Source organism: Schistosoma mansoni, chromosome W (genome assembly GCF_000237925.1).
Source record: "Schistosoma mansoni strain Puerto Rico chromosome W, complete genome".
In the NCBI taxonomy this organism is placed as follows: domain Eukaryota; kingdom Metazoa; phylum Platyhelminthes; class Trematoda; order Strigeidida; family Schistosomatidae; genus Schistosoma; species Schistosoma mansoni.
This window is the reverse complement of record NC_031502.1, coordinates 2,111,578-2,126,374: the sequence shown is the minus strand read 5'-3', so window position 1 is coordinate 2,126,374 and position 14,797 is coordinate 2,111,578. Positions and strand designations below refer to the sequence as shown.

Sequence of the window (14,797 nt, the reverse complement as noted above, 5' to 3'; positions counted from 1 at the left end):
AATTGTAGTTTACCTTGTTTCAAAGCTTATTCACCAAGTCTTTCCCAGCAAGCTTTATCATCTAATGCTTGAGCAGCTTCTAAGCCAACATCTAATTGACCACAATCCATAGCTAATGAAAATCTTGTTCGTGTATCCTTGACAAAATGTAGTGCGACTTCTGGATAACCTTTCTTTTCTAAGTAACCAATTATAGCTTGCCCGACAAGATTTGAATTACGAACCATATGAAGAACCTATGAATAGGAAATTTTCTCAATAATTAAATAATGAAACATAGAATTTATTGGATAAACTGCCATATTGACGTACTTGAATAAATTGAATACATGACAAGATTTATAATAAACAGAGACTTGTAACTATGGCATGTAGATAGAACAAAACAGCGGCAAGATGACATCTTTCGTTGAATTACTCATTATGGTTCACGATGGTGAAACTAGGTAATTTCTGAGGTAGTAGATAGGAAGTTTTGTTGCCTACTTAATGAATGCTGTAAAACTGGATGAACAATGGTCCAATAGTTAGATAAAGGAAGCATTTCAGAGTATATTATCTAAACCTTCGTGAAATGTCCAATTTATAAAAAGCGTAATAAGATACAAAAAGTTATTGCTTGATAGTTTGAGTTAAAAGTTAGTATTAGCTAGACAACTATAAAGAACGAGAGAGAGTCATAGACATTCATCTTCGTCTATAAGCGGTAGATATACTATTCTGAGAATATATAATTTACGCCTAAAAGCAGGATTCTGTTTACTTACAGATTCTGAAGGATTGGTATAAAGTGAATCACATTAATTGATATATCAATTTTTAAATGGTTTCTCTGGTTAACTCAAATAAAAAATATTAAATAGATATGACTTAACACATGATTACTCACTTCTTCATATCGACGATTAATTAGAGCTAATTTGAAACGAAACTCTGTAGGATCTATGGTGAATACAAGTGGTGAACAATCTCTATCTATACAATATACTGAATTGCCACGAACTCGTGTAATGTAAACAGGTAATTCAAGTGTTCGAATTATTCCATAATCGCTATGTTAAAAATAAAAATAATAATAATGTGAGTTCAATTATTCTAATGCAATATTAAATGATATAGTTTAACGATTGCTACCTTCCAATTTAGTAAAAATATAGAAATGTCTTGGAAAATAAAACAACCATTTTTAGTTAGAATAATAACAATATTACCATTAGATGACAGTTATTCTAAACTTACTACTAAGTTTGTGAGAACCATTTCAAACAAAGTTGGAAGTTCCATAAATTTGCTAAGACAAATGGAATTTTTAACTGATAAAGAGGTTGAATTGACTTTTAAGCCCACTGAAACACTTCTGAAAGTCTAGATGTGCTTATGTACATCAGTCTATGGAAGTGCAAAGTGTAAGATACGGTCTCCACTAATACAATTACCTTAGAATGACAAAGTTTAATGTTATTAGATCTAATTACGTATTTATCTCGGGATGAGAATAAAGGTTTCCAGAAAGAAAAAAATCAAGCTAATACCAAACACTGCTGAAGGATGTTAGATCTCCAGAAATGGATTCGTAAACTCATTTCTGTATTTTATTATGGAGATTTGAATTTCTCATATATATATATATATATATATATATATATATATATATATATATATATTTCCCGGCTGAATAGGGTCTTCTCCCTTTAGCTAGTAGGGCTGTGGCGAAGTGTAATAGCTTAGCTTGTCCTGTCGTGTTGTTGAATTTCGTTCTGTTCGCCGGTCCCAGGTGATATTCTAATACCTCGAGCATAGCGTACACACACAAAAAAAATTTAGGGGCAGAGGTTACAGAGATTAGAAAAATAGTTTATTTTAGTGATTGTGACTTACCCATTTAAGAGGCAATATTTAATATGATTACTTGTTGTATAGACGAAAACACCATGTTCTTCCCAAGCCCCACTTTTAATTCTAACAGTTTCATGTACAGTAGCTTTGACTTCCAGATGTCGATCACATAAATAAAGGTATAGTTTAGTGAACATAGCAACATATTGACCATCAGGTGACCAAATAACATGACGAATGTACTAAAATGAACCAAAATATATGAAAAGCAAATAACTTAGTTTATAGTACAACCACAGTTTGTCTTGTTACCACAGAAGTTGATAAGATGAAAATATATCGGTTATTCTCGTACCTATATGGATAACTTACGTACAAACATTGGAAATGTGAGGCTTCATCATAGTATACGATTACACTTTAACCTTAGGAAGCACGACTGCTTAACTGAACTATGTAGGAAGACTGCTCACGTTAAGCGACCGCCGGTTCGTGTTCAATTCTTAGTGATATTGCTGATGTGCACTGATGAAGAGTCAGGCACTAGGATTAAACAGCTGTTCAATGATTCCTGATTTTTATTAGTCGTCTATCTAAGATTAGTCCGATAGAAACAAAGTTGTTGAACATTTGAGACCTATTTCTTTTTTCCTATGTCTTGTTTTGATTCTCTTTTTATATTACCAGAATATAATTAGTCTTAGGGTAAAACAATTTATCACTAATGTATCCAAAAAAGAAATGAATTGTAACTAGGAATGGGATTCAGGAAGTGCATCTCGTCTTAACTAAAAACTCATTAGCTAAATTCAAACTCTTAAGGATTAAATTACTTATTTACATAAATTAACATTATGTTTAAGTAAATCCAAAGTGTTATATCAACAGAAAACATTTACCTTGATATGTTTCAATGTTGATAAAGTACGTTTATTTGCAACATCACATAGACTGATCCCATTAGAATCACGAATTAATAAATTACCAGTTCCAGCATAAAAAAATTGATCAACACCAGAATAAGATACTTTTTTAACATTTTCATTTGAAAGATTTTTTATAACAATCTGACGAAGAAAGAAGATAAACAAAATCACTTAAAATATGGGAAACTAAGGTCATATATTGTTATGTAGTAGCGAAGACATAAGTACGGGTAACTTGCAGGACCTACTATTGGACTATCATTCTTATTGTATAACTATTCGGTAACTAGATTATCTATATCTATATTCATCTTATTGTAAGCTTCATTTTGACCTATTGATTATTACTATATGATTTACTGTCCCGATGTTATACTCAGTTTTATTGATTATTGTCTCCCACGCTTACAGCCTCATTTGGCTTGGTTTTGTACAAATATTATTTTCTATTTTATGGTATGATGTGGCCTGCCTGCCTGTCTGATATATAAACAAAGTATGCTTGAAATAAATGATTCGTATTGCCGAGGCTGATATTGGTGTTTTTGGACTCAAGTGGACGGGTTGGGCGGATAAGGACCAATAAGGGCGCTAGATTACTCATACCAATCGAACGTCATTGTCACAGTGAGAAGGTCGTAGAAGGCGTATTCTATTGGTGGGCAATTTACGCGAATTACGTCCTTGTTAAGTTCGTAAGGTCATAACGAATCAGCGACGACCTTGATCAAGTCATAACAATTGGCTACCGCCTAGGTCAAAAACATAACAAATTGGCAACGGCTAGGTAAGTCATAACATATATGATAAAGTCACTCAAGAAAAGATTTTGAAACGATTTGACATATGTTCTGTCTACATATACAGTCCCTATGTCGAATGGCAATGTTAGTCAGTGTAAGAGTATGATGAAAGAAAGCTAAGAGAATCCATATATAAACGTGACGTTAGTTCATGAAGTTACTGACTGCTACTCTGATTCATCTCGGCAAATGCAGACTACTAGGTTAAGACCCGAGGGATAATTGTCATCAGTGTTGTTGGATGAAATGGTTCACAAGCATTCACTCTGCTTCTAAATATTAAGTCCCAGTATTCCTTCATAAATACTTCTTCATTCTGACTTTCTAAACACTTGTAAATGTCAAATCTTTTTCATTGTCAGTGCTGCTACATTATTATCTCGACTCCGTTGATATTCAGCGTTCCAATTTCATCTCGTGTCTTATGTTGATGATTATTACTGACTGGCAAATATAAGATAAATCAAAGGTAATAACTTCCGACTCAATATGAAATAACAATTGGCATTACAGACAATGACGAAGTAAGCTGAAGACAAAAATTTCTAGTTCTTTGGGAAACGATTTTACCAATGGGAAATTATTTAAAACATGGTTTTCAATTTGACAATAGGAGCAAATAATTTAATTGATGAAGATCAAGAACTCACTTTAAACAATAAATAACTCACTCAGACCTAAAATTATTCCTGAGTATTAACAGAAGTTTACTAATGAATCAGAGTGTGAAAGTTCGCCCAGTTATATTCTTGTTGTCACCATTCGATGAAAAGTATGTGATCTGAGACTAGATATTGTTATATAACTCCGTATTGTAATGATGTTATCACTTAGCCCATAAACAAACGAATTATTCTGTGTTACAATACAAAGTACATATATTAAACACTGAATAGTACTCAAATATTTGTTGATAGTTGTTGACACTTGTTACTGTACGGTAAGTGTGACGCCTAGTATAGGAGAATACAGTAATAATGCAACTATAAACATTCTTCCCTTAGATCTTGAATTAATATTAATTTGATACATCATGCACAACGAGACTTTATCATTCATTTTCCGACTAACGATACTCTATACATATGACATCTTCGTATTGTCAGTATTATTTCGATTTTATTGCTATGGATCTTGTAAACTTTCTTTTTCCTTGTATTGGTGCGAAGAACGACAAATTGGACTGGTACCAATTAACAGCACATAATACGCACTACATTCGTGTTACTTTGTAGAAAACATCATATTTTTAAAGTAGTTACTGGAAAAAATATCATAGTACATAAAAAATAAACAGATTCAAGGAAATAAATACTACTTACTGATCCAGAACTTTCCAAAACTGCGAATCTATTACGACCAATCCAAGCGACAGCGATTCCGCTACCTGACCGACTTTCAACATGTTCAGGTTGACTATTACTACTACCCATTGTTTTAGGTAACATATACAAATCATAGACCATACTAGTTCCACTTGTTATGGACATATTAGCTGATGCGTTTAGTTCACTTTGACGTGGCCGACTTAAGACTAACATGGCATTCTCAATTGGATTGTAACCAACACTTACAGCTTGACCACGACCTCTATTAATAGAGTAAAAAAGACGAAACCGATAACTTCTCATTTTTATATTACTATTGTTAGGTTAGACAGGTTCAAATTATTCTCATTTATAAAATTTGTTAGTGGTACATAGATTGGATCAAAGCATGTTCCATGCACGATTGTGTTGGTGCACGCTGATTGGCTAATTCTTATCCAATCAGCGCTAGTTGATACCTGGAAAAGAATCTAGGATCTTCTCATGTGAAAACTATAAATATACTAACGTATTTCTTATTGTGCTTCTTATTTCCATTTATCCTTGTTATTCGAAATATAATTTCTTCCTTATTCAACCGCATTTTGATTTGGGGACTTTTCGAGTGTATTGGTGTCCAAGAATACTAAGCAATAGGAATAGCTGGGTCATAATAAGAGAAATTATAACAAAACTGTACGTCAACAATCTGTATACGATAAAAACGGAACACTGTAAATGAGTATTGTATTAAGGTAGTTATCAAAACAGTACTATTTTATCGAACATAAGACCAACTTATACATCACAATAAATATTGAAGAAATAGTAGTTTCTAGAACTAGTTTAAGGTTATTATTAAAGATATTTTTATTGTAAAATAACTAAGTAACTGAATTGCGACGTTTATATATTCCGTTTATCATAAGTTTCCATTTAAATCACTATTATTATATTACTTATTCCTATTTTATTATTAATCAGTTATTCTGAACTTGCCTTGTTTGCAGCTACTTTGGGTTGCTAATGTACAATTGTGATTTCTCATTTTCTGGTGTAATGTGGTTCAGTATGTTTATATAAACCCATGTGTACTTGAAAATGTAATACAATAGAGGTTAGCTGCTGACTTCTCTTTGGAATAAAGACAGGTTTACGGATAGTGAACCAGAAGGAGCTTAGCTTGGGTCGACTCAAGGTGAATGTTACAGGTTAGACGTGTAATTGGTAAAACCTAATACACTAGGGTATAAAAGAAATAGCAAACGCGGAACAGAAGAGAACTGTAGTTATAATTTCGATTGATGACTTGAACACATATCATTTAGTGATTTCATGTCATATAACACCGAAAACGTAGATAAATCTTCAATGAAAATATAAATGGAAGTGGCCAGATTCTAAAATCTACGTTCATACTTTCTAAGAAAATAAGTACATAATTTACAATCACTGAATGACCACTTGGCAGTGACTCATGTCATGTTTATGTAGTCTTTCTAGTACTGATCAAATTCTATCAAGTTGCAATATGGGCATGGCTTTAATTGACTAGATATTGCGTGGACTGTGTTGACATGTTAATTGGTTGGCATGAGACCCTGAAATATTTCTTATGTACAAGTTGATGAACGTAGGTCGTCAAACCGTAGAATATTTCATCACAGTCATCAGTCATGAATAATTCACATTCTTGTTGATCATATTACTTCACCATGAAAATTGTCTAAAATAAAAACCCATGAATTTATGTCAGTACTCAAACGAGAAATTCTCATCGTTAAATTGAGCGCTGATCCTATACACCTGTATTGTGAGGAATGATATGTTTAATAAAATTAAATATAATTTGATGACATTGTTAGAATGTGAAAATATATACATGAAAAAAACTTACTCTCGTAATTGAATAACGGGAACATCTTTCGTAACAGCAAAGTCAACTCGTCTTAAATGAGGAAGCTTCACATAGAACATATAATCTTTATATACTGTAAATGCAGGTCTCTCACGTTCCAACTTGAAAACAACAAATCCTGTATCATGACCAGCAGCAAATAAATTTAGTTTCGGATGAGCGTTTAAAACCCAAAATCTATCTGAATCTCGACGAATAGTTGACACACAAGTTCGTTTGGCTAAATCCCATATTCTGATAGATTTATCCTCAGAATCAGAAAGTAACAAGTCTTGTCTGGGATGAAACACAACACAGCTAACATTGTTAAAATGACCACGAAGTGTATCCAATTCCCAAGCTTTTGATTCTGTAATAAGAAAAATTTCATTGTTGGGATCAGAAACATTTAAATGGATATCGGCAATAAGATAACATAACTCTTTCGGAATTAGTCAATCATAATCAATATACAGCCTCGGACAAAGTACGCTGGACATGTCACTTTATTACGATGAGATGAATAACAAAGGAGTCGAAATAATGTGGTAGCGATGATAAAAAAAGACTAAGCATTGAAAATGTGGTTGGAACAGATAAAGTGAAGATATAAGTGAAAAAATACTAGAGTTCAAAATCTCAAAAATGTTAAAGTATGAATACAAATGGGCCACTTCACCCAACATTTTCAACCATCGATGAGTGTTACGTCTGGCCGATTTTGAATGCTATATTTGCTTCCCTAAGCTAGTTCCGTACCCCCGAGCTAGAACTATACACCGACTTGAAGACCAGAGAAAAGGCACAAAGTGTGTGGGAAGCACTTTACTACAGGGTTCATTTATGTACAGAAAATATAGGGATTTTATAGTAATTTAATAAACCTTGAGTTTCACTGAAAGTTCTAGAATACTGTTAAACATAGTAGCAGTGTATAAATCAGCCAATCAGGATCCCCACATGTGACTTTTCCATTTTCGTTATTTTAGTAACATAACTTCTAATTAATCGCTGATTGGTTGAAATGCTCCTTGATGACCCATGAGCTTGTCATGTCACTTGCGAGAAAATTACAGGGTCATCCTAACAATGAGGATTATCGAGCAGACCCCAATCAGGTAGTTCGCATCTATCAACATGGCGCAGACCGATATTCGATAACTTCACGGACTAATGGCATGTTTTATTTTGGTTGCTCCTAGCTAGTTAACAAGCAAACACTAAATAAGGAAACGTTGATATAAATAGAAAGTACGGATAGGTATCTATATAACAATAAGATTTACCGAACCATCTTATTAGAACTGATTTTCTATATTTTTGATCTCTCACGCCTGACTTTTAATATCTCGCTGAACTCAACCAGAAACTCGACAAATTAGTAACACTTTTTAGCTCTACAACTTTAAGGCTTCTCATGGTCCCTTGTCATCAACTTTGGGCACTAAAGTAAGTGATATATTATGACAATATAACACATGTTGATGCAAATTTAGAACTAAATAGATTAATAAAAGGTTGTCGTTTAAAATCATACGCCTAAGCTTAACGATGCATATAGACAACTAGCTAGAAATGCGTTCCAACAAGTGAAATAACAACCTATAAAAAAAGAACTGATACTTTTTATTCACTGAAAATGTGATGTGTTATACTGCATACACTAATCATAATTTAATATGCTTGTGTACTAAGCTAATTATTCGCAACTCCCACTATGAAACAATGGCTGAGACTACTGTTACCCTTTTCTTCTTTGACTGGTAAGTGTAGTGAAAAGTCCAAGTTTGTACAGAGACTTTCTCGATAGAGACTGGAGAATCAGCTTTTAATTTACTTAAACAACATGCTTGTCTAAAAATTTAGTACCATCATAGATAAACAAATCATTTAGACTACCTAGTGCTATTATACATATTTTTTATCGATAACATCGGTCCACTTGTTTAAATTAATTGTCGTTAGCCGACTTTTAGTTAATATACTGGAACCCAAACTTATCTGAGTGCTTACATATAAATTAAAATATTATTAAATGTTACATATATATATATATATATATATATAATATTTGACCATATCAATTCTGATTTATATATTCTTAAGTCAAATAGTAATATACACAGTGTTACGATACATTTGCAAAATTCATTAAAGGTGAACTTACCAGTCATTCTCCAAATTTTAATAAGTCGATCATCTGCTGCAGATACAACTATTGGTAAAGTTGGATGAAAAGCTACCCAATTCACCCCACGGTCGTGACCTTCAAGCACATGACGAACAATTACTTCAGTTGTTCCAAACAACTCTGTATGACTTGGACCAAATAGATTTGAACCAGAAACACCAGAACCAGAAGACCCTGTGAAATGTCGCGAGTGGTCCTGAAATTGTAAGAAAACAAACAAATAGATTGAAGTTGGTAGATATTTTTAATTATTTAAAAGACTGATCATTAACTTTAGAAATCGGAGTTTCCTGAGGATTGTTCATGAAATAATTAATTTTTAGATTCACATATCTTACAACGATAAGGCTAACTGAACACACTCGCCCTTATAAAGTTAGCTTATGATTACTTGAAGGTTAAGTATGAGAAAACACAATGCAAATGTGCTGTCAGTTTAACTTAATTATGAAGAAGTGAGTGCTTCATAATTTTCAGTAACTCAAAATGGTGTAAAGTAAAAATTTTTAAATGTTTAGGTACATGATTTAACGAAATTAACCCAAAATTAATTACCTCAATACTTGACAATGACGACGGAGCTACACTTTTCTTCCGCAGACCTGACATATCCCAAACGCGCACAGTTTGATCTAAAGATGCTGATACAATAAGATCTTCTCTTGGATGGAATTGAGCACACATAACATAATGGCTATGTCCAGTTAAAATAGATACTATAGCTCGTGACTGCCAATTCCAAATACGAATTGTCTGATCATCTGAAGAGCTTAGGATCCACGGATATTCCTAATTTACACAATAAATTGTGAGAAAATAGAAATTTCCTTTAGATTTGATTAAATGTTTAAAAGGATACTCATAACCTCTGCCTCTACAAACATGTATATAACTTTGTCTATTCAATAATGAGCATACACTGGTAAAACAGAATAGCATGACTCGTTGATAGAGCTCACGATTACCTAGACAAAACTAACATTGATAGTAAATTTTCTAATGTTAAGATAAAGTGACAACAAACGTCAACATTAACAGACACAAGTTAGTATCATGATCATTATACACGTCACCCTGTTGTATTGGCCACCTCACCTTAATGTTTTCACCATTGTTTTTATGATGTCGATAACCAAACGGAAAATCACACAACACAAAATCTCTTGAAGTTAATATCAAATGATGTTAGAATGATTCTTATGATAGTGGCTTATGTTCTAAGGTACCTGGCAGTCCACAGGAATTCCATGAGACAACGGCAACAACCCAGGATTATTGTCTAGTCACAAAGAAAGGACAGTTACCACTGCATCGAGAATCACCATTCAGCTTACCTGAAATGAGAATTATCTAATTCAGTGCTGGAAAGCGAAATGGCTTTTTATGAGGGAAGTTGTGCACTAACTAAAATCGACTTTTGCATTCTACTGCAAAATCAGCCTTGTTATTGAGGTCCTGTTCATGAGCAGACCTCTTTGTATCCGTCCTGCCATTTCCCTCATATCATTGTCGATCTTACAGTTTATACAAATTATTGTTTCTGTGATTGATTAGAATCTACGGAACAACCATTTTTTCCTAAAACTTCTTACGAAGATTGCTTACTAGGACAGCGTTCAATGGTCAAAAAAGTCGATTGTGGAGCCTTGATTAGTGATTTCAAGAATTATTCGGTCTACTATAATTTAAGGAGCCAAGTGATATCACTAATTCTGCGAAAACTTTATTTTAAAGATGAATATATAAACCTATACATGGTTAATGCATTTAAGAAAATATTAGTTATTAACGTCCAAACGTTATGTTGCCAAAAGTTTTTTTTGGTTAAAACCTTGATATTTCAGATGACGGATGATACTACCTTTCGAAGATATACATATATATAACCCAGTCACTCCATTGATTTAACTTGGCTAGTACAGTGAATCGGTACGATTCACTAATCTAGTATCGGAGATCTAAGTAAATGTTTTCCTGATACTTCATAGTGGAGGAATTAGATTAAATCTCGAACAAAAAAGAATTCGTATTCCGTTCACTGGAAAGGCTTTATGAGGGATGAAAAAAATACATAGGTTGTATGATAGCGGTTATGTTAATTTGTTTTTAATGCACCTATTGATTACAGTTCGGGAGAAAGAGTAAGATGTTTTAGACCATTTATTAATATCCAATTAGTCCAATGAACTAACCATGTGTGAAATAGGGAAATGAATTTACACAATTTAGTACTTTACATGAAAAAATAAAGCATGTCACTAGAAAACTACAAGGCAACTTACTTTATGAAAGAATGTCGTTCTTATGTAGTCCAAGTGACCAATCAGATTGAACAAACACTTTCGCTGTTTGTAATTCCACACCTTGATTTTATAATCATCTCCGCCTGAAACAAACAAAGGCTGGTTGGCATGGAAGTCGATGCCTCGAACAGGACCCTCATGCCCTTCAAACTTTTCAATAAGCGTACAACTTCGATAATCCCATAACTGTATAATTCCTGTATGCAAACTGCTAAGAATCCATGGTCTTTTAGGATGAAAAGCTAATCCTATAAGGAGAAGCATTTACAAATTCATTTTAGTATGAAAAAAGCGAAACAAATGGCATATACCACTGGAAAAGCATGTAGCAAATTATTTTGGTAATGACAAAAATACCAAACAGATGTCGCAACTAACTGTACGTTCAGGAAAGTAGAAAAAGTTAAGTGCATACTTGTACATAAGGATGGAAAATAATAATGGGACCATCACTTTAAATAACTGAAACAAACAGGTTAGAACAACTTGAAAGATAATTGAGAATCACCCCGGTTTAGTCTAAATATTACAAGGCACCCGCTTCGTACTGTTGAATTGTTAGCTGGTAAAACCACCCCCCGCAAATACAATGAAAATTAAGTTCTACACTCACCCTAGAATGTCAGTGAAGGTACTGAGTAAAATAATACTTAGTTGAGCTGTTATCTTTTGATTTTACCTTCTAGATACTGAACGGAACCAATATTAAATTGACACTATTATAGTGATGGGAATAGCAAAATAACTACAGGTGTTATAGCATACCAGAAAAGGATTACTAAAAATTGAACCTGCATTAGCAATTTAGGAATCACCACAACTAGACCGAGATTTTTATATATGGCACATTTCCAATAATATCAAACTAAGGTCTATCTCTTTAGTTAACAAGATTATTTTTAAATAAGACTTTCTGGAGTCCCGTTGTGAGCAGTTTATCAGCAATAGCCTGTCTAGGGGCATTACGAAATGAGTAACTTCTGAACATGGTGCGATTTTGCATTCATTATAACCAAAGCAATAGTTTATATTCTAAATCCATATTGAAATTATAGTGAAAACATCTGATATGAACTAGTCGTAGCATGTCGCACAACTAAAACGATGCGGTTTTTTACAAGCATTTGAATGTTTCCTTGTGTTAATTTATCCAGTTTGTGAGTATGGTCTACTCAGTATTAGTGGGTCGAATATGAACATGAGGTCATTTCCGAAATACGTTTGAACTAACTGACAAATAGATTGATGAAGTATGGCACATATATAATACGGTGGCTCCTTGTGCCAATGTTTGTGTTTAAATATTTAAATAGATAAAGCCATTGACCAAATTACTTTGATTAACATTGCAATACTAATCAAATATAAATAATAATAGTGTGCAGTCTCGCTATGCGTCATAAAATAATTAAATGAAGAGGACAAGCTTATAGTATTAGAGTAGAAATAGGTGGGCAGACGACTGCATGCCCTATTATGCAAACTCGTACTAACGTATATTCACGCTTACAATCACAGATACACATTTTCCATGAAAGGACTACAAATTAACCGAAAATTCACTTTGCGTTGACAAAGCTGAGTTAGTCATTTAACACGAGACTAAAAAACATTACCTTTAACTCTAGCTGATTTGCAATCAAATTTTGATAGGTACGACATTCGCCAGGTTGGAAGACGTTAAAATACTGCCTCAAGTTTCAGAGCACATAAACAAGATGCGAATGTTCTAACAATTATGAACTACATTTTTCTTGGATTACAGGACTGTAAGTGAGGTTCTTAGCAAATATATGAAATTATCGATTTGGATCTTATTATTATGACTTATTTGTGAATATAAGGTAGTTTCTTCAGTTACTGTAATTACCTTCGAATCATGAAGATTAAAGGCAACTACAGTATCTTATTACCAATGGAATACGACTTCTAGAAATTTCAACTTGGCTTTCGAAAGATGAGCAGCTTATAAATTTTAGATAAGGACCCGTGGGCGAGTTCTAGCAAATATACTATACCCGGCACTTATGAGCAGCTCAATTGGCTATTTTTTCGGTGTCACTGATGAGAATACGTGTTCCAATGAATTCGGAGCGTTAAAAAAACAATGGACATCTATTTGCTGATGTCGGAATTCCCGTTTCTGTAGCTTACACAACCTTTTTTGGCTGAACCAATTCTCTCTGTGTCATGTTGATTGGTATATACTTATGTCACGGTTGGGTTAGGTGATAGTGTCAACGCATAATCCTGCAGTTTCATGCTACCAAACTTGTTTTTAAGACTTGAGACGTACGTTCTTGGCTTGCTTTTATGTACCAGGGCTGTCTGAGAATGTTCTAAGATCTCTATTCAACTGTCAAATTCCTTCATATGTCTTTTGTTTAGTCGTGGTGTTTCATCTTAAGCAAATTCAATTTTATGTCTGTGCTCCTACTTGGTGACACAGTTCCTTGTAAATGTCGTGTTTCTCTTAAACTTACGTGTAATTTGTAAATGAGTTCTCACAAAGTCGGAAATTATAGAATCTATATCATCGATATATTTAACTATGATCATGTCATTTGGAAGCAGCGTTGCTTTTTACTATTGTCACAAGCATAGAGATTTGGGTGGTTTGTTTTCTAAAGACAGTCCTTATTATGTGAGATCAGTACGACACGCTAACGTAACCATAAAAATATATCCTAGCACACCTTTCGTTGAAAACAGTCTCCGCTATTTCGGAGTTAAGTTCACGTATAATATTTCAAGAGATAACTGTTGGGTGTCAGTACATCAATTCCAATAATATGTGGTAAGTAATTGATAAGAGTAAGCCTGATTGACCTATCCAGATCATCATAGATGATATTCACACGGAAATACTGACAAAGTTATTTTGCTGATGGCTTGTAAGATTATGGTCTACTTAGTTATTAGTACTATTATAATAATAGACCTGATCCCGAAATTGTAGATGCGTCATGATGTGAATGTCTAATCTATAAGATCTTACGTGGAGGTCACATCATCGTCTATACTAACTCATCGTATCGTAACAATAATGAATATATATTTCTGCTAGGGCAGGTACACGTCATTTTTACGGGCATGATCCATAAATTACAACATTTATTGGCTCACAGTATGTTTCCCAAGTTGGGTCGTTAAATAAATATAATCAATAAAAGCAAATAACATTTCAATTGTGCAGATATTTTGGAGCGTTAATGATCAGGTCTATGCTTTAGTATGATATGATGTCTGAAGTTTCTAAAGAACACATTTAGGCTAAAGATAGAATAATATATCTAACGTGAGTAAAGACAAGGTATACAGAATGATTATATCTGCAATGCCGAGCCATGCCATCTCTCTGAGTGCATGAATACTTCTGCATTCACCATTGTTGGCCTTCTCTCCGTGTTAAATATTGAGTATCTATTTTCCCAGTTATATCGTGTTTAGCCTTGAGGATTATATGGTTAGGATAAATACTACTACACGTCCATTGAGTGTAACTTTAGTTTCAATATACTTTACGGAATAAAT

At 33.5% G+C, this 14,797-nt stretch overlaps 1 protein-coding gene across 1 annotated transcript; it reads right to left on the bottom strand.

The window, feature by feature from the left end:
* Window positions 1–26: 26 nt before the first annotated feature.
* Smp_142910 (putative coatomer alpha subunit) lies at window positions 27–12,925 on the bottom strand (the record flags this gene model as incomplete). Its single annotated transcript, XM_018799900.1, has 10 exons — window positions 27–236; window positions 890–1,052; window positions 1,879–2,078; window positions 2,736–2,903; window positions 4,888–5,155; window positions 6,770–7,139; window positions 8,937–9,156; window positions 9,516–9,749; window positions 11,243–11,511; window positions 12,880–12,925. 10 exons carry the CDS (start codon window positions 12,923–12,925, stop codon window positions 27–29), a joined length of 2,148 nt encoding a protein of 715 aa, XP_018653767.1.
* Window positions 12,926–14,797: the final 1,872 nt, after the last annotated feature.